The sequence below is a fragment of the Astyanax mexicanus genome, chromosome 15 (assembly GCF_023375975.1).
Source record: "Astyanax mexicanus isolate ESR-SI-001 chromosome 15, AstMex3_surface, whole genome shotgun sequence".
NCBI classification, from domain to species: Eukaryota; Metazoa; Chordata; class Actinopteri; order Characiformes; family Acestrorhamphidae; genus Astyanax; species Astyanax mexicanus.
Genome location: NC_064422.1, coordinates 4,204,959 through 4,225,925, shown reverse-complemented (window position 1 = coordinate 4,225,925; position 20,967 = coordinate 4,204,959). Strand labels below are relative to the sequence as shown.

The window sequence follows — 20,967 nt, the reverse complement described above, 5'->3', positions numbered from 1 at the left end:
TAAAATATGTAACAGTAATAATATGATAAATAAAATAAAGAATAATAAAACAAATCACATTTTAAAACATTTTTGATTATTTTCCTTTTAAATCTTATATTTCAATATTTTACTGCATAATTTCAAAGTACTGATTATCCTCTTCTGTTTTATTAAAGGGCATGAAATGTCCTGTAAATGAATAATTATTACGTTTTTAACAAATTGGAGGATCTGCAGTGGAAGTGGTCGACAGCTACAGGTACTTGGGTACCTGAGCAGCAACCTCACCTGGAGCAACAACACTTCCACTCTGGTCAGGTAGGCACATCAGCGGCTCTACTTCCTCAGGAGGCTGAGACGAGCTGGACTCGTTGTGTGCTCCAGCATCAACATGGCATGGAAGCTGCTCCGCTGCAGACAGGAAAGCTCTGCAGAGGGTGGTGAAGGCTGCACAGAGGGTTGTTGGAGTCAGGCACCCCAGCACCACAGACATCTACACCTCCAGATGCAGGAAAAGAGCCACCTCAGGCAGAAGGCTGCGGAGCATCAAGTGCAAAACAAGACTAAGAAACAGCTTCTCTCCAGAAACTCTAAGACTCTTAAACTTCACCTAGCCAACACACTGCACCGACCAAGTACAATTACACATTTAAACAACACTGACACTTTACTCGCACTGAGACACTTTATCATGTTACTGCTCTTCATTCACACTATCATGCTGCTAAAGCAAAACTTGCACTCTAGACTTCATGTAGCTGCTACTTGCCTACTCTCCCTTTTTTGTTTATGTATCCTTATCTATTTTGTTTAATTTTATATTTATATATTTTAACAATTTCTCTTTTCGGTGTAAACTGGACCGTGAGATTACAATTTTGTTCCACCTCATGTACCACATTTAATGACAAAAAAAAGTCTCCTTGAATCCATTGAATCCTTGAAATATGGTGAAAAAAAAAATCCCGTTTTATATTTTGCATATTTTCATCAGCAGTAATGACTGACATAAAAGATCAGTACAGTTTACTGCATTGTTTTTTTTTTTTAGAAAGCACTGATTACCCTCTGCAATTTCATTGAAAGACACAAAACGACCCGTAAATAAATAATTTAACCAGTTTTTGACGTTTTCTGCTGACTTTTTGTGACGAGATGAGATTATGTCATCGTGGCGTCACCGCCGGGGCGGGGCCGCCCTGTCTCGATCCCGCCCAGTAAGGAGAGGCAGCCAATCAGAGGCGGAGAGCTGGACAGCTGCTTTATAGTGCACTATATATCTACAGTAGAGATTTTTGATTTAGGCGTGTTTAATGATGCCGCTTTACACAGGATAGCGTGACTCTTAGAGCGAGTATGGCTGTGTGATGTCTGTGTGTAGTGAGAGTGTGTGTATGTGTAGTGTGTGTGTTTATTGTTTGTATATGTAGTGTGTGTGTGTGTGTGTTTAGTGAGAAATGGAGGCGAAGAGGAGCACAGCAGTGGAAAGGAGGAACCTCCTGACCGTGTGCAGGTAGGTTCTTCTGCCTTGTTTTGCTAATTTTGGATTTTAAAAATGTATAAATATTGGCTTTGGTTATATTTCAGTTATCAGGAGGAACATATTTATATATAGATGTGTCTGCGTTTGGGGGATGCTGGGCTGTGTTTGCTGTTATGCCTGTTTTTATTATTAACCTATTGATTATATATGTATTTACATAGCTAAATGTTTGATACTATTATATATATAATTATATATTTCGTGCATTGGGAAATTAAATTAATGTTATCATTTATTTTAAGCTCGTATCGAGGCAGGCAGGCTGTGTCAGGTTGATTCAGGCACTGTTATTGCGGTAGGGCGTTAGTAACATTTTACTTCCCACCCGTTTTCTGCCTTATGTCCCGCCTTATCTGCTTCACGATTGGCCGGTCGGTTAGGCTTGCGAACCGTCCAAGCAAATCATAATGGCTCTGTGCAGCAGTAGGATCCATCAGCCAATCGTAGAACAAGAGAGGCGGGACCTTTCTGAAAACAGGTGGGGTGGGGACCGTTGCCCGGATGATGTCGTTACTATGACGACAACCTTCTCTGGGCAAGGACGAGCGGTAACGGCTAGCGGCGGGGAGTTGGCAGCTGAGATAATGGGAGTTAGCTTAGCCTGCTAGCTAGCTAACCTAGCTAACTGTGTTGGCATTGTTTCTTTTTTATTTATAGAGCTATATTATGATTTATTATTATTGTTTATAGACTTCTGTAATCATTTTATTCCTGTTTTTTCATCATTGTATGAATATATTACATTTCTTTATTAGTGTTACACACAATCCTTTCTCCTTCACTTAGCTACCAAGCTAATGAGCTTATCTAGGATGCTAGCTAATAGTTCCTTTAAAACAAAACATGACAAATTTGTCTAAATATTGTATACACCTCCAGTCTAAGCTTTATGTAGCCTACTCTACAAGTCACTCCTCAAAATCTGCCAAAAGGCACTCTTTAGACCCCTCTGTAAACTTTGTTGTCATAATATAATAATTAACTTTGTTCATATTATCATAGTTTTAATGACAACACATACACCCTTAAATTGGAGAAGCTGTGCAGGGGAGGTTGTGCAGTCTCTGGCTGCGCTTTTTAGTTTTTTCTTTTGAATTGCAGCTCAATTTTAAATTAAATTAAATTACATTTTATTCATATAGTGCTGTTTACAACTAAATGTTGTCACAAAACCCCCCTCATACTAAGAGGAAAAAATCCTAGGAGGAACCAGGACTCAGACGAACGCTATCCCCAATATCACACAAAGTACACAATAAAATAACTTAGTGAATATTTGGATAGTTTGATAGTCCTCTTTTGGTTGCTCAGACTCAAAGAGAGGGCGGAGCTATGTTAACAATCTTGTGAATACTCAGGGTTCTTTTTGACAATAACTTGACCCACTTTAAGACCCAGCCATTTTACAGGCAGGCAGTGCCTCGCCCAGGTCCATGGCATTATTTTTTCAGTACATTGTGACGAGTTAAATAATATCCATATGAAAGAACTGACCATTTAAATTACTAACAAATTTTTATGGAGGGGCAGCATCTAACAATGTTCATGTGTACAACTGACATTAGTTTGCAGCTTTAGCAAACTAAATAGTAGAAAAAAATAGCAAGTTTCTCTGATGGAAGATACGTTTATTAAGAAGGTTCACAATAATTCTAAAGAAAGCCCAGTTCTTACGCAGTTTGGACCTAATAAAGTTACTGTGTTTTTTTACATTTGCAATTTTGTTGTCCAGTATTTTTAACTGGACAAATCCAGTGTCTTTGTTTCTCCCAATAATCAGTATTTTGAAGTCTGTTTAAAGGCCTGTTTAATGATTGAAGGCTTGGCTGGCATTGTTGTGCTGTTTTGGACGTGGTCGCCTGCTGCTGAAGGGGACATTGTTGCCCACAGAACAACAGTCAGTGATGTCATGTGCGCTTCTTGCTTCTGGTTCTGGTTACTGGCTTTTATAACCCCCTTTGTTTAAAGCATGACTTGGCTGTGCAGTGTCTGACTCTCTCTCACGTGTAGTGTGATGTGGGCTCCAGGTCTTCGTTAATGGATTTGAATTGACTGATGTTCTCGTCAGTGTACTTGCTGCTGACGCAATGATCCAGCCAGTGACTCCTAGGCATTTACTGGACCTGAACATTTTACTTTTTAACCATGTGATCCATGATGTTATATTATTAAAAGGAAAAAAAGTAATTGACTACTAATACAAATGCCAAAGTCACATTTTTCAGATGAACACAATCTAACTAAACTAATGAAACACACTCATATTGTTTATGTCTTGTATCTTGTGAGAACTCTAAGTAAAAATCCACATTGCAGGCTACAAAAAGCAACATTTTATCAACAGTCACCTCCACCAAATGTGTACTGTAGCTGCAAATAAGGTTTCCACAGTGTAGAGTAAGAGTTTCTGATCAATTCTCCATGCAAATGTAGTATTTGATTTGGTATTTTTAGGAAGCCCTGCCTGCACACACCTCTTTAGGTCATGCCATAACACCTTACATTACATTTGGAATGAGGTTTTAGTTTTAGTACGTCTGTTCAATAAAGTTTCATCTGTCTATAGAACCTTTTACCAGAAGCATTGTTAAACATTCAAATTGACTAGGGGCAAATTGAGATAAGCTGCAAAGGGGTTTAAAATGAACAGGACTCCACAAAAAGACCAACTTTCTTTGTGTGGTTCTTCCAAAATGACCATTCTTGTTCAGCATCTGCTTAATAGTAAACAGAGGAGCAGGTTTTTGCTAGTGATGTCATGATTAAATTATTTCCCCTCCCTATCTTATTCAAGTCTCTTAATATCAGCTGATACAGATGATAACAATATTAATAATAATAATAATAATAATAAATAAATAATAATTCTACTACTAATAATAATATAGAATAAAATAGAATATAGGGAATGCACAATGGTATCAAAACTATATTGTTATCGATAATTGTTGTTTTAGAATTTTCTGCACCAGGTGGATTTGGCCAATAATTTAAACTGATACTTGCTGACATATTTATTGTATACTGGAAAAGAAACAAGCAATGCTGGCCATTACAACCTAATTCAGCAATTAATTCCTTAAAACACTGAGGTCAAATCAGGTTTTGTGTGTGTGTGTGTGTGTGTGCGTGTGTGTAGTGGTAAACACTCTGGACTCCTATCTGTTGTTATTTTTTGACTACTGATATGAAATAATTGTTTCATAGTGTGCTAGCATTAGCATGTGTGGTTCTCCCATCAGTAAAACAGAGCATTTCTGTGAGTTTTTTTTTTATAGTTTCAGATATTATGCTATGTGTTCATGCTCCACTGAAAGATAGTTCCACACTACAGATAAACTCTATATTTACTAACTAAACTCTTTATGTACCTTCTGAGAACTCTCTTCAGTGCTGCTGACTGGCCAGTAAAATCCAATAAGGGTGCCCTGAGGACACCAGATGGGTCACTGAACACTATGGTTAAAATTGAATCTCAGACCTGGAATGGAAAACAAGTAGCCAATTACAGATCCTTTAAAAAATGCTTAGATTGGCCCAGGTGGCTATCCACTGGACTGGATTGGGATATCCCACTTTTTCCTTTTGTTTCGTCATCTGTCATGCTAACCAGAATTCTTTAACTTATAGTAGCTAGAAAAACTATAAAAGCAAACTTTTGATCAAATATCAATAGGCCTGTCAAGCTATTGAAACTTATTGAACTTTCTTTCATTGCTCTAGAGTCTAAATTTTTAAAGGATTATTATTTTTTTAATTTCTGCTAAAGTTTAGACTCTCTCTCCCTCTCTATCGCATGCACATATGCACAGCTGCTGGCACATTTCCTGCGTTCTGGTTGTTAAATGTGGAATATGGAGCTACTCTAGCATTTATTGCCTCCATTAAATATCTCACTCTTAAACTTTAACTCAGAAAATTACAATATTCCAATTTTAAAAAAGCATCAAACCTGCCCTTAGATAATATATTATAGTAAAAAGGCCCCAGTCCTTCAGTCTCTTCCAAACATACAGGGATGTACCTGCATTTATAAAAAAAAAATAATTTATAAGTTAATTATAAGTATAATTAATCACAAAAAATATTTAAAATATTTAAATACCTAGTATTAAAAACTTAATAAGTGACTTAAGTGGAAGAAAAAGTGTGATTAATCACACATAATACTGTTGCAATAAATGTATTTATTTTATCACTTGTCACTTTATCAGCTTTGACTGGGTTAAATACAAAAGATATAAGGACTTTTTTTTAACATATTTAACATATTTGTTTAATTTACTGTCCAGCTCTTAATGTTAAGGGAAGCATAAGATGCTACAGGAAAATAAAACATTATTCATGTTTTCTCCCACTGCATAAAGCCAGTCACTAACTCACAGTTAGACACCTACTGCTACCTTTAACTACTGAGTCACATAATGATATAATATTTCATCCTGTGTATTAATAACATTGGACTCTTTCTTCCCGCTGCATACCAAAGGGAAGGAGTGCCAGTTTAATGTGATTGATTTTCCATCAGTTCAGAGAGGTCTCAATGTTGCAGTTGAGCTTTTGTGAACTCATTAATTACACTGTTTGTGTGGCAGGTTTTCAGTGAAGACACTGCTGGAGAAGTACACGGCCGAACCCATAGACGACTCATCCGAGGAGTTCATCAACTTCGCCGCCATCCTCGAACACATCCTCAGCCACCGTTTTAAAGGTGTGTAAGTTTGGTTTGAAAAGGAACAATCTGTTTATGTGGTTTCTACTTAAGAAGATTGAGTGCAAACGTAATACTGTAAATTATTATGTTTCTGTGTGCTCTCTGACAGGTTCGGGTAGCTGGTTCGATGGCCAGCGCAGTTTCTGGGACTTCATACGTCTGGCCTGCAGCAAACTCCAGAACAACTGCATCGGCAGCATCGAGAACATGGAGAACATCAACTCCTCCAGAGCAAAGGTGGGCCCCAAACCCCCCCACCAAATTTGACCTGATTAAGTAATTTCCAATTCCCATCTTGTAGCTAGGACTCCACCAATCTCATCAGCTCTTTAATAATTATGAAATTTCTTACTGGTGTCATTGCATTTATTTGACATTAACATAAATAATATTACATGACATTACATAACACTTAAATCTTCCTACAGCAGGCTGTACTCACAAATGAAAATAATTTACAAGAATTTATCTAGTGAGAGAGGCAACCAAAATGTACGCTTTTAAGAATATGCGTCACAGTTTTGATGTGCAGTGACTGGTGTTAATTAAATATAGTTTGATGCCCAAAAAGCTACTTTATGGTCTCATCAGACCAAAAACCAACTTCCAGGTGACCTTACTTTCTCCCACAGACCTTAAGATGAACTGTTGGTGGCTTATAGTTTTCATTGCTATCTCAGAAACTTACTGACTCATTGGCCATCATAGAGCATCCAACAGTAAAGAAAGCACGGAGCTTATTTTGTATAGTGATAGAAAACTGGAGCACAGAGTGCTGCATGTCAGGTTTTTAAGGGTATCTGTCCATAAGTCTCTACTTTTTTACTATAAACGCATGTATCATATTTAACATTTTACAAGCAAATATGGATGCACCATATACAGGCTCAAAAAAAATAAATAGACCCCTTACACATTTGAAAATACTTTATTATATCTTTTCATGGGACAACTCTGAAAATATGACACTTTGATACAATGTAAGGTAGTCAGCGTACAGCTTGTATAACAGTGTAAATTTTATCTGTCCTCAAAATAATTCAACACACAGCCATTAACATCTAAACCCCTGGCAATAAAAGTGAGTACACCTCTAAGTGAAATGGCCAAATTGTGCACAATTAGTAATTTACCTCCACATTGCATTTTGACGTATTAGTGTTACAAGGTTGCAGGTGTGAGTGATTAATGTGGCACCTCATGGCAAAGAACTCTACATAAATATGGCCTAAACACCCTGAAACTGAGCTGCAGCACAGTGGCCAAGACCATACAGCAGTTCAATAGGACGGGTTCCTCTCAGAACAGACCTCTCCAGGGTCGACCAAAGAAGGTGAATGCAGAGGTTGGCTTTAAAAGAATAGACAGTCAGACTGATTGCTGCAAAATCTGCAGGTGAAATAGCAACCAGCATAAAAAGGCCCTGCTCTAAAATTTCATTTTATAAGACGCTGTGCTGTACAAACCCTTTGTTGTTGTGTCTGCAGGGCAGAGCATGGATAAGGGTGGCACTGATGGAGAAGCGTCTGTCTGAATACATTGCCACTGCTCTGAGAGACAGCCGAACCACCAGGTAAGATCTTAGTAAAAGCACATGGAAGACTGTACATATACAGGTGAAGTGATGGTCAGCTTTTAATGTGTTAACTGTGCAGCCCCAGGTTAGTTCTGTGTTCAATAAAAGAGCACAATACACAGATATTTTGAACGAGAGGTGCAGATTTGCTCTGCCCCATCTGTATATAGTAGCCTACATAGCAATGAGTAAATTATGAGTAAAATTAAGTGAAGAACAAGACATATTTATCATAAATTATAATGTTTTAAATAATAGTAAATAGTAAAACATGACAATAGTCAGCAGTAATAACATCATATGCTTTCTAAAGGAGGTTCTACGATGAAGGGGCCATCATGTTAAGAGAGGAAGCTTCTGTGCTGACCGGTATGCTTATTGGACTCGGAGCGATTGATTTCAGGTGAGAGGAGAAAAGAAAGGGATGATTTTTACTGAATGTTGATAGGTTTTGCTTTTAACATACGATACTGACAGTAGGGTGCTCTCCACTTTATTATTGTACATTGATTTGTAAAAGTGTTTTTCTTCTTTTTTACATGTTTTTACTCTTAAATCTTTCATATCATCAAACACTTTTAAATATTAGTCAAAGACCAACTTAAATGTGGTTTATCACACCTAAGTTCAATTTCTCTTGGTATAACCCTGATTTATACCCTTAATATAATCAGGGTTATACACAGGCTGTTTATATATCTGGGCCCAGGGGTCAACAAGTTATGTGTTAAAAGTGTGTCGCATACAGTACATAGACGGGGAGAAGGAGGGCCATACGCCCCAATCCCAGTGAGACATACTGTGACTGTGGCATCACAAGGAATTTAATTACAGCCTCCCTGTAATAGAGACAGCACTATGGAGGCTTGGTGGACTGAAGTGTGCTGAGGTTCTCATTGCCGTTGTGTGTGTCCTTTTAGTTTCTGTCTGAAGGGAGAAGCTCTGGACGGTAAATCCGAGGCAGTGATTGATTACACGCCTTACTTAAAGTTCACACAGAGGTAAGATTCTTACTGTATTCTTTCACAGACACTTTCCTCTATCTACCTTCCATCGATAGACAATGGTTTACATCATTACATGTGGGGTATTTCTGTTCTAAATTATATTTTATACAAGATGATGTATTTCCATTAATTTCTCAAAAATACTACAGAATTTACCGTCATGAAACTTAGAGTATGTGCTCAATAATGGTCAATTTATTAGAATTGGTGCCTACAATAACTGGCAGCTTTACTAGAAACTCCTACTTGGTTCCTCCACTCACTGGCCACTTTATTAGAAACATTTACTTGGTGCCTACAATAACTGGCAGCTTTACTAGAAACTCCTACTTGGTTCCTCCACTCACTGGCCACTTTATTTGAAACATTTACTTGGTGCCTCCACTCATTGGCCACTTTATTAGAAACTCCTACTTGGTCACTTCTTTCTCTGGCCACTTTATTAGAAACACCCGCTTGGTACCTCCACTCAATGGACACTTTTTAGAAACACCCACCTTGTGCCTCCACTCACTGGCCACTTTATTAGAAACTCCTACTTGATGACTTCTTTCTCTGGCCACTTTATTAGAAACCCCTACCATCCTTTGCTTCACACTTACATGGCCACTTTATTAGAACCCCCTACCTTTTGCTTCTCATTCACTGGCCACTTTAGTAGAAACACCCACCTTTTGCCTCCACTCACTGGCCACTTTATTAGAAACCCCTATGTTTTGCTTCACGCTCACTGGCCACTTTATTAGAAACTCCTACTTGGTCACTTCTTTCTCTGGTCACTTTTTTAGAAACACCTCCACTCACAGTCACTTACCTAGTGTTTCCACTCTCTGGCCATTTAAGAAAAAAAACTCTACTTTTGCTTCACACTCACTGGCCACTTTAGTAGAAACACCTATCTTGTGCTTCCTCTCACTGGCCACTTTATTAGAAACCCCTACTTTTTGCTTTAGACTCACTGGCCACTTTTTTAGAAACACCTACTTGGTCACTCCTCTCTCTGGCCACTTCATTAGAAACTCCCACCTTGTGCCTCCACTCCCTGGCCACTTTATTAGGAACTCCTACTTGGTGCCTCCACTCACTGGCCCTTTTATTAGAAACCTCTACTTCACAGGTCCACCATGTATGTGCACATCTGCAGTCATGCATAGTTCTCCCACACTGATCCACAGGAAGCACAAATGCTTGGTCAGTACCTCTACATGTACAGTAGCTGCTGATTGGCCACACTGTAACTGTTCTATTATCTGTTCCATTTTACTTTGGTGTAACCATATAATAACAGGATGGAAGAGGAAAAAGGCCTGCCATATCCGCAACTGGCTGCATGTTATCTCTGATTCTGCTATAATGGGATCATGTGTAATCAGATCCCGCCACTGTTTCAAATCCCTGCAGTGTCAGGGTTTATTTTACACAGGAAAACCAAGTACAATTATTCCATGGGCTTTTTGCATGCATTCAACATCTAGGCCTGTATTGAGTGTACTGAGATATGTGTTGTTTTGACTAATATGATCTGAGCAAGAAGGCAGACGTACTTGTAAATAGTGCCGGACAATATGGCCAAAAATGATCAAGATACCGTTCTTATTATTGGTCAATACAACATAATTCTGTTATTGATATGAAAATTATAAAGCCACCGCTTTACTGTTTAGTAGGTTCTGGGGTTTGATAACAGATGGATGATGCTGTGCTGGTTAGATTAGTAGGTTCTGGGGTTTGATAACAGATGGATGTTGCTGTGCTGGTTAGATTAGTACGTTCTGGGGTTTGATAACAGATGGGTGGTGATGTGCTGGTTAGATTAGTACGTTCTGGGGTTTGATAACAGATGGGTGGTGCTGTGCTGGTTAGATTAGTAGGTTCTGGGGTTTGATAACAGATTGATGGTCCTGTGCTGGTTAGATTAGTAGGTTCTGGGGTTTGATAACAGATGGATGGTGCTGTGCTGGTTAGATTAGTAGGTTCTGGGGTTTGATAATAGATGGATGGTGCTGTGCCGGTTAGATTAGTAGGTTCTAGGATTTGATAACAGATGGATGGAGCTGTGCTGGTTAGATTAGTAGGTTCTGGGGTTTGATAACAGATGGATGGAGCTGTGCTGGTTAGATTAATAGGTTCTGGGGTTTGATAACAGATGGGTGGTGCTGTGCTGGTTAGATTAGTAGGTTCTGATGTTTAATAACAGATGGATGGAGCTGTGCTGGTTAGATTAGTAGGTTCTGATGTTTAATAACAGATGGATGGAGCTGTGCTGGTTAGATTAGTAGGTTCTGGGGTTTGATAACAGATGGATGGCGCTGTGCTGGTTAGATTAGTAGGCTCTAGGGTTTGATATGATAAGTGGAATATGGCTATAATTCACTCAAACTAGGTAAACAGATGGCCGGTCTCAGTGGAGCTGGCTGATGGCTAACTAGTGATGCAAACTGTAATTCTGAGCTGAATTGATCACTGACTTTAATAACAGGCTGATGTTCTTGTGCTGATTAGCTAGAGTAAGTTCTGCTGTTTGATTTCTACCTGATGCCTACCATCTAGTCAAAGTTCACTGTAGAAAAAAGGTCAATATGAATGATTTAGCAATCCACAAAATTAACGGTATTAAGTATCCCTCATCATGATTAATATTAAATGCAATATGGACTTCCTAAATAGACAAGATCAGACAATCGTGACTAGGTGCCGAATTGGACATACTGCTCTTACCCATCACCACCTCCTGGTTGGCGAACAGGCTTCACCAGAAATTACTTTTATAGGGTTACAAATATGAAAGAACTGTTTGAAAGGATTCCACCAGCTAAAATACTTAATTTTCTGGAAGTCCTTCATATCAAGAAACTGATTTGTTTCTGTGATGCTCAAGTCATAAACATTGTTGATGCTATAATATAGCCATTATGTTGCTGATGTGGCACAAAACACAAACAAACTCATATCTGTTATGAAGCTTATAACATATAATAAGTTATTAATAGGTTACTGGATTAATGCAGACCACAATGTGCTTACACTGTTCATATTTTACATGACATTATCTACATCATAACATTCATTTTACTCCATTCATTGATGCACAGTGTTGAATCATTGACTTCTGGCAAAATGTGGTAAAATTGCTGTAAACTGTAATATTGCAATATATAACGCAGAACAATAAAATATCACAATGTAAACATTTAATATGGTGCAGCCCTGATATCACTGGTATTTAAATATTTTAGATTGCGATAAAGATTGATATTGAAATGTTGTCTGGTCCTTTGAGTAAATCATAAGAAACTAAGCATTTGAAATTATGTGATTTCAGCACTAATGCTGTTATTTGTTCTGCAGCTATGACTACCTGAGTGACGACGATGACTGCCGCAGTGTGGACAGTAGTAACAGTGATGACAGCGTCCCAGAGCACCCCTACATCCCTCTGGTTACTGATGAAGAGAGCTGGAGCAACAAGTGCCGCAGAATGGAGCAGAGGTTTAAGATCGTCAATGCGCAGAAGGTTAGTAAGTCTGTCTGGATACACGTCTACATGTCCTACATGTAGTCAGGGCGTGAGATGACCACCACTTATACCAAGAGTTGGATGGCCTGTGGCGTTAAACATGGTTGAAGTTGTCTGATGTTGTAGCGTAAAGCGACAAGAGCGAGCAACTGAGGCAACATGGCAAACAACATTGGCATTGATTGGTCTGGATCCACTACTAATACTACTAATAATAAGTAGTGCTGTCAAAATTAATGTGCTATCTAATGTTATTAGTCTAAAAAAGTTAACAAATATATTGAAATCTTATTTTCTTATTAAAAATAAGATTCAACAGAAGGATCTAGGATTAACGTTTGATGATGAAGTCTGGTTAAAATATTTGTAATTGGATATTTCCTAAATGTACTTCTGTTAATATCAATGAACAAAATTTCAGACTTACACTTTTAGACTTAGACTTTTTACAGACTTTTGATTTTACTTGATGTGTATGTTACCTGGCTGGTGGGACACGGGGGAGAAGAAGTCTATCTGTTGCAGTGCGTGCTGTGCTGAAGACTCGCTGAACTGAGCTGCTGTTGCAGCGCATCTAGTGTTCCTTGCACACGACCGTGCGGGGTCACGTGACAGAGGAAGAGAGAGGTCGGGTGTGTGCGAGCTGATTTCAGGGCATTCTGTTTTCACTCGTTTTTAATCGCTCAGGTTTTCAAAATATCGTTTTAAATAGGCCTCAGTAAAATCTTAATAATAATAATATTTTAAAAAAAACATGTTTCAAAAGGGCACTTTGGTTGATAAAGGGCAGAGTTGGTGGTGCTTTAGCACCACCTGATGTCTATGTCTGCACTCCTATATTCGTCCTATATCCTGATTGGTTCAGTCCACTGTCTATATTGAAAATGGGCCAATGGGCCGCGCCCCTCTATATTGTGGGCCGGTCTCTTACAAAAAAAGGGAAGAAACAGCGTCGGCCCCTGAGGACTGTCGGCCCACCCAGAAAATGCCCGGTACGCCAGATTACCAGTTCAGCCCTGTCTTACCCCAGTGCGCCTGCACAGGTTATTCCCTAGTACTTGTGGTACATGTGGTTTAAATGTTCTGCCGAAGTGGGTACAGTCTACATGTTTTTGGTCATGTGTCAAACTACAGAATTACTGAAAGGAAATTCATTTGGCCATACAAAAAATAACTGGTATACAATTTGTCATCTCTCCAAAAGTGCATCATTAGTCTTTTACATATTTTATTTTATCTCACTAGAAAGTGTATCCTGTTATTATGGTCAAAAACAGACATTCCTTCCAAAAAGATGTGGTTAAAGCAGATTGTCAAATGGTAACCTATGGAAAAATTTACTTATGAGTTGCACCAGAACTCAGAAAAATTCACCAGAATTTGGTCCCCTCTACAATTGTATCTGCAAAAGGCCAACTGAAATTCTTTCTACATGCGTATCTCTGCATGCTATTATTGTATGTCCCTTTTGTTTTTAGACTTGGCACCTGAAGAAAAGATGTTCTTATTTTTTTTATATCAAGAGACACAAACTTTATTGTATTGTTTATTATACGGTTACCCTGGACTTTGTATATTTTTCTACATTTTTATATTGTTATAAATAATGTAAAACCCAATAAAATGAATATTGCTTTATTTTCTATATTTTGCATTCATGTTTTTTTTATTTTTACTTTTTTGAAAGTCAACTGGTACGTGAACATAGTTCACAAAGGACAATCTGTGATTATCCTACATTTATTACTTTATTTTACATCTAAATATTTATTAAAAATAAAACACCAAACTCTAGACTAGTTCTAATTTACAGAATGAACAAGCTCATCCTACCACAAGTATATAATCACCAGCGAATATAATCACTAAGCCAACCAATGCAATTCATAATGCAATCGATTGTTCAGTTTGATCTGGATTGAGACCACCTCTTTTGATTGGACCTAATTTGGTCTGAGCAGCCTTTCACATCAACCTTTTTGGTTCAGACCAAACTGGAAATTTCAATTATGAGAGCTCAGATTAAGTAAGGTAAGAGTAAAATCACTCCTGTGGATGCCACACTTTGTATTCCTCGTTTCAGACATAAATCATCTCAGCATCTGTGTTTTATGTATGCATTTGTGTGTTCAGAAGATTTAAATGTGGTAAAAGGGGCATCAATGCCTCAACTGTACCCTAGATGGCACCAACATAGTATAGTTTATTTAAAATCAGACCAAACTGATTTTCATTCAGTTCAGGTTTACAACTTTTAACATTTACATGTAGAAGATCTTTGTTCTTTATTTGTTTCATTTAACACTTTCTCTCACTTACCTTGATATCAATTCAGATTTATTGTCACATGTGTAATGTGTTATGTTTGTGTGTGTGCATTGTGTTTGCGCAGGGATATCTAGAGGAGCTGGTGCGGCTGCGAGAGTCCCAGCTGAAGAATGTGGAGACGGAGAATAAACGAATGAGTTCCAGGCTGGAAGAGCTGCAGCTTCAGAGCCATCAGGAGAAAAGAGAGCTAGAGAGCATCATACTCGAACTACAAGAACAACTGTGAGAAATCTCCCTGTGAAAAGTGTGAAATATCATACTGTACTATGTGATATACAGTGAGTAATTAGTACTGTGATACTGTGGCATTTCAGGACAAGTCTGATTCCTGTTGAATCTCACCCTTTGTCCAAGGACATGTCGATCCCTCTTGTTAACCAGTGGCCATCGCTTCATACCTACAATAACCAAGAGGACAGTAAACTGTACCGCAGGTGAGACAGAGAAATCACTTCTAGTAGAGTGATGATTTTCTGTGTGAATGTGTGAATGTTTGGCCTAATCCTGTTTTAAAAGTATGTAGCATTACTGATCACAGCACTCGGAGGAAAGCGCAGTAACCCGATTATAAAACATGACAACATAAAAAGCATGTGATGATTGTGAAAAAATCCAGGTGAACATTTATGTGCAATCCCACAGAGGAAGTTTCCCCAGCCCTGAGCTTCTCTCAGCACACATTAGCCTGGACTCCGATTCCCAGAAGCTCGAGGGGAAGCAGAACGGCCAGCCTTGGTGTGCAGCAGGTAAATCCTTTTAACTTTGATAAAAAGGCGTTCCAGTATTTAGTGTAGATTTTCAAGAATGTGAAACTTCTGTCTCATGAATGTCTCTTTTCTCCCTTTCTCTCCCTCCCTTTTCTCACAGAAAAAGACTACACCCCCTCCATGCTGGGCCTGTGCGGGTCTCTGGCCTCACTGCCCAGCTGCAAGTCCCTGCCCAGCTTGAGGTCCACAGAGTGCCTGGTCAACATTAGCGCCGAGCCCAGCCCTGCGCTTACCCCTAGCTAGGGGGTGCCAATGTCTAATCTAACACACTAACACACATTTTGTCAGCAAAGGCATCCAAAGACTGTTGTGGCTACTGTATTCTGATCATTTGCCCTATCTAAATCTGCTGATAGCATTCTCCACTTTTAGTGTCTTTGCTCTTTCCTTCAAGAAAATAAACACAGCAGTATGGGATGACTTTGGGTTTGATGGACAGGGTTAGTTCATAATGAGGTGAGCTTATTTTCAGTGCCTCGTTGTATAAAACACTTGAAGTAAATTTTCCCCGAGATTGCCCTTAACAGTCCTTTAAAGATAAGTATGTTGTATGAAAATGCCTTAAGTGTTAGCTAAGGGCTTTCCTAAGGGAAATCATCATAAACCCTTAAATGTTAATAGTGTTATATAAAGTCCTTTAACAGTCTGTTCCCCTTTTTAACAAACTCAGAACCTCACCTTAAGGGCAGGTTTATAACCAGAAAATGTTTAAACACACATTCAATTTAGTGTTTTTTCAGTAATGTCTGATTGCAGATTAATATTAACGTTATCCAAAATATGAAGAGAAACATATGGAATTATTTAGTAAACAAAAAAATCTTAAACAAACCAGAATATGTTTTATATTTAACATTCCAAAGTAACTCCTCTTGCTTAAATGACAGTTTTGCACATCTTGCTGATTTTTCTCAGTCAGCTTTATGTAGTGGAGTCACCTGGAATTCAGGCTTTTAGTTAACAGCTGTGCTGAACTTCTCAAGAGTTAATTACTTGAATTTGAACAGCACCACAGATAAGAGCATCTAAATGCTTCACATAATATTTTGGTTTGTTTAACAGTTTTAAGTTACTACATGATTCCTTATGTGTTCCTTCATCGTCTGGATGAGTTCAGTATTCATTTACAATATGGGGGGGGGGAAACAATGAATGAGAGGGTGTGTCCAACCATTTGACTGGGACTGTACTTTGAGTAAAGAGTGCTGGGCACAGGGGGTGGGGTAATGGTGTTGGGTTTATTTCCCACAATGAAGAGTGTTTTTGGTCAGTTGCGGCACATATCTAAGATGCCTGCAGTCATGTTTCGAAAAACTGAGAATATGAATGAGTTTTTCATAGGGAATAAACTAAAACAGGGGAGATTTATTTCCTATGAGAAGTACTTGATTTTAATTTAAAAAAAAAAATTGAAACAAAAGTGGGGTCTGGAAGTCTCTAAATCTAGCTACAAAATCGATAGGTTAGCGACACTGGCTTTCTAACAGCGGTGTTCAGTAAATGTTTTTGCCATTGATGATCTGTTTCTTTACCCAACACCTCACACACTGCAGTAAAATCCTTTACCATGATCCCTTAGTTAAGTCATTTTATGCAACGCACTTATGTCATTCTAATGGGGAAGGGAAAAAATGTCCCTTAAGGTTTATACAACCTTCTGTTAAGGTGTTTTATGCAACCAGGCATGTGTGCAACCTGCAGCAATGTTAGCTTGCCTCACCTTCCTCCTGTTTGGACTGCACTTACTGTAACGCGGTCTATGTGCATCTCTGAATGTCTTTGCTGTCTGTTTTCCCTCATCTCATGCTCTTTCTAGCTGCCTGGACTGCAGACTATGCACCGACTGACTTGGTCCTGATCTACCAGCACCTACCGTGTCACTTCCCTTTAAGAAATAAACAAAACACAGCCATGCTGATGCAGACAACAGCACACACACACACACACATTCACACACACATATAGACACGTTACAGTCAGTCAGCATCTGTGTTTCTGAGCTACTCACTTCATACAACCCACAGGCCAAAATGTTCAGAAACCTTTCAGAAAGGGGAGATCTTCGTCCAGTCTTCCTCTGAAACTGCATGCAGACGCTCGAGACACAAGGAGACACCAGTCACTCCTGATCTGACTTTTTACGGTACACTTTCACCATCACCTAATGACCTGTACGTCAAGTTCTATGAGAAAGCTGCGGTACTGCCTTTTCCTTCTCCTCCTCCTCAGATCTAAGCAGGTACAGGTGGACAATATCCGTGATACATTATAACTGCCAAAAGACGGGCATCGCCGTGCCAGTGGTACAACAAAAACAAGGAATGCCTGTACACACAGGATGATAAAACGAGAGGGTGCGTTGCACTACATGGCCAAAAGTATGTGGATACATGAACACCTCATTCCAAATTGAAGCTTGAATATGTATTATGTAGGTGCTTCCCCCGTTGCTGCAGTGCTGCCTCTACCCTTCTGAGCAGATTTTTTTACACTAATTTAATTAATTCACTTTCATTCAACCACAGGAGCATTAAAGAGGTTGGACACAGATGTTAGGCAGTCAGTATTTTAGTTTACTCAGAAAGGTTTTCAGTAGGGTTGAGGTCAGATGGAGTTCTGTGCAGGTCAGTCAGGCTCTTCTACACCAATCTTGGTACTTTATACAGCATTATGGAGTGTTCAGTTTGGAAAAAGAGCCTTTACTGGAACTAAGGGCATTTTCACCCTAGCCTTGATGGACCTGAGAGCATTTGATCCACGGATTTCAGTACATTTGGTCAAGTATGAAGGCTGATTTTAAGAGAAAGAACAGTCCAGAGCTATGGTCTCTATTCCTCTTGAAATCGGTGGACTGGGGTTTGTTTAATCTGACTCTGGGGCAATTGCTGTGTGTGGGCTTACACGATTGGTTAATTTTGTAATGTGACTGTTTTAACTTGATGAATTACTGTGAAATGACTGGAGCAAGGGGACTGTAATAAGCTCAGCTTTGTGGAGTGAGTGCTGGTACTGACAGCATGGTGATGAGAGCTGCAATTAATGTTTTTTTTTTTTTTGATAGTTGACTAATCTGGCATTTGTTTTTCCAATTTGTCGATTAGTCAGTAATTATTTCTGCCAGGTCCTCCATCTGTGCTAACAGCCCTTCCCTCTCCCCCACTGTATTCCTGTCCCCAGTAGTTTGTGTAGTGTAGTGTGGTGCAGTTAAAAATGAACAAATTTAAATTTGGAATCAACAATATTTTATAATCGACATTGTCTGCAATATCTGTGATCTATGATATCCCCTAAATGAGCCCAGAATCTGTCCAAACCTTTTCTAAACTACCCCAGACTTTTACCAGAGTTTATTGGTTGGATCCACCAAATCCAGATGTGTCCATCAAACTGCCAGATATTGAAAAATTCTTCATCACTCCAGATGATGTTTAGGTATGTGAGCAGCTACTCAGCCATGGAAACTCAATCCTTGAAGCTGCTAACAATACTTTCCAGTGCTGAAGTTGCTTCCCACCCATTTTTTGGCAGTTCCAGCAATGACCAGAAACAGCTAAAGCTAGCCATCTGGGCTTTTTTTTTCTCACCTGATTAAGCGCAAAATTTTTTTGCTGTTGGTCTGTGTAACGTTTATCAGTTCAATTTTCTGACTGACTGAGGTTACATTTAAAAATGGAGAAGTATGTGTAAAACTTTACTTTAACAATATTTCATCTTCTCCAATTTGCTATAGCAAAAAAATCAATGTATTAAGATATTTAATTCAATTTTCCAAGGTATGTTTGTTTTGTGTCTTCAGATAAAGCATTGCCAGTAGAATGGGGCATTCTGGAGCAGCTACATAAGAGTCTAAGGTCACTATACCAAATGCCAGGTGTATGATGGAACTGTACTCTCTGGTGTTAAAGTGCTGATCCGTGAGATGTGAGATTTCACTAATGCTCCTGTTGGTATGAATCTGGTGTAAAGTCTTTCAGGAAGAGTCAATGCTGTTACTGCAGTAAACATGGGAAGACTGCCTTTTATTACCTGTAATTTCAGAAGGAATATTGGATGAGAAATGGGTCTGTGAACTTTTGGACATGCAGTGTATACAGCACTGTTACAGACCAGTATATATAACCTGCACCACGTACTGTTTTGCTGTACTGTAGGTTTGTGTGTCTGACATTAGATTGTTGCATTTGTCTCATCATGTTAGCATTGTTGTGTGTTGAGCCTGGAATGAACAGAAAGGACAGTAATGGAGCTCCTATCCTGTAAAAGCGCAATGAATGATCAGACACGGATGAGTTTATTCTTTTTATTGTGAGGTAGTTTTCCCTCGGCTCCAGTGTAAAGAGGTAGAATAAAGCCCATATGCGTGTGTGTATGAGCGAGGGTGATGCTAGGCAGTTTTAAATCTTAGCGTTTATTAATTTTTAATATGTACTTACAGTTTATTTATACTGAAAAGGCTGTTATTTATTATGCCCCTGGCAACTATGCTGTTCTTCATTCTAAACTGCAATAAAACTGCCTCTCTTTTTTGTCCCTTTCTTTTTGCCACAGCTGCTTCTTGTGTGGCTCTCACTGTCTTGTCTTGTGGTACTTTTCCTCTGCATTGTATCTACACTACTCACGTCGAGTACCCAGATTTTTTTCTATTTTATTAGGCAGATTTAGTACTTGGTATATTTTAATACCTCATTGCTCGTTGTTTCAAGCCAGGGAATTGCTAAAACGAGATGTGTAACCCTTGCAAATCGCTGATTGGCCAAAGAGAATCATTATACTTTGCTACTCAAAAAGCCACAAATTGATAATATGGTATACGATTCTTTCTCTAAAGATCATGTAGTGATTAAATTTTGATATCATAGGCTACATTCCTAAATGTCCTATGAAAGCCTATTTTTGTATAGAAGATTTTGCATATAGTTCTATTTTCAAAAATTCTCAGTCCTTCTGGTATAGTTGCCAAACTAAATTTAGAATGTTATTAGGCTTAGGTTTGTTATCTGAAAAACATTATACTCATATGGGAGCATAAAAGGGATTGCAACATTCTATGTTGGTTTACTATCTGATTTAGCTTATTTACAGGCTCTAATTGGCAAGAAAGAAACTTTCTATAACGACCTGTCAGTCTATTGTGATGAGGAATGATATGGCAAAGAAATTGAATATCTCACTATGCTGTTAACTATTCCATTCAAAGAGTTTTACAAATTGACATAAACAAGGACAGAAAAGGGAGTGGGAGGCCCCGATGCACAACTGGGCAAGAAGATAAATACATGATAAATACTGACAGTAGATAAAAAAGAAGATAAATACTTGACTGTGAAGAGACGACTTCAGGATGCTGGACTTTATTACAGAACAAAAAAAGAGAAAGAAACGTGATGGATCAAAGAGAAGAGACATTGGACACTGGAAGATTGGAAGATGTTGTGGATAGATGAGTCCAAGTTTCAGGTCTTTGGATTAAACAGAAGAACTTTAGTGAGGCATAGAAACAATAAAAAAGATGCAAGACCAATGCTTGATCCCA

At 38.6% G+C, this 20,967-nt stretch overlaps 1 protein-coding gene across 1 annotated transcript; it reads left to right on the top strand.

The window, feature by feature from the left end:
• Positions 1 to 1,214: 1,214 nt before the first annotated feature.
• rundc3ab (RUN domain containing 3Ab) lies at positions 1,215 to 19,968 on the top strand. Its single transcript, XM_022663018.2, has 11 exons — positions 1,215 to 1,495; positions 6,121 to 6,236; positions 6,349 to 6,476; positions 7,727 to 7,812; positions 8,129 to 8,218; positions 8,736 to 8,816; positions 12,171 to 12,336; positions 14,732 to 14,889; positions 14,982 to 15,101; positions 15,310 to 15,413; positions 15,535 to 19,968. The coding sequence occupies exons 1-11, from the start codon at positions 1,440 to 1,442 to the stop codon at positions 15,675 to 15,677; spliced, it is 1,248 nt and encodes a 415-aa protein (XP_022518739.1). The 5' UTR covers positions 1,215 to 1,439; the 3' UTR covers positions 15,678 to 19,968.
• Positions 19,969 to 20,967: the final 999 nt, after the last annotated feature.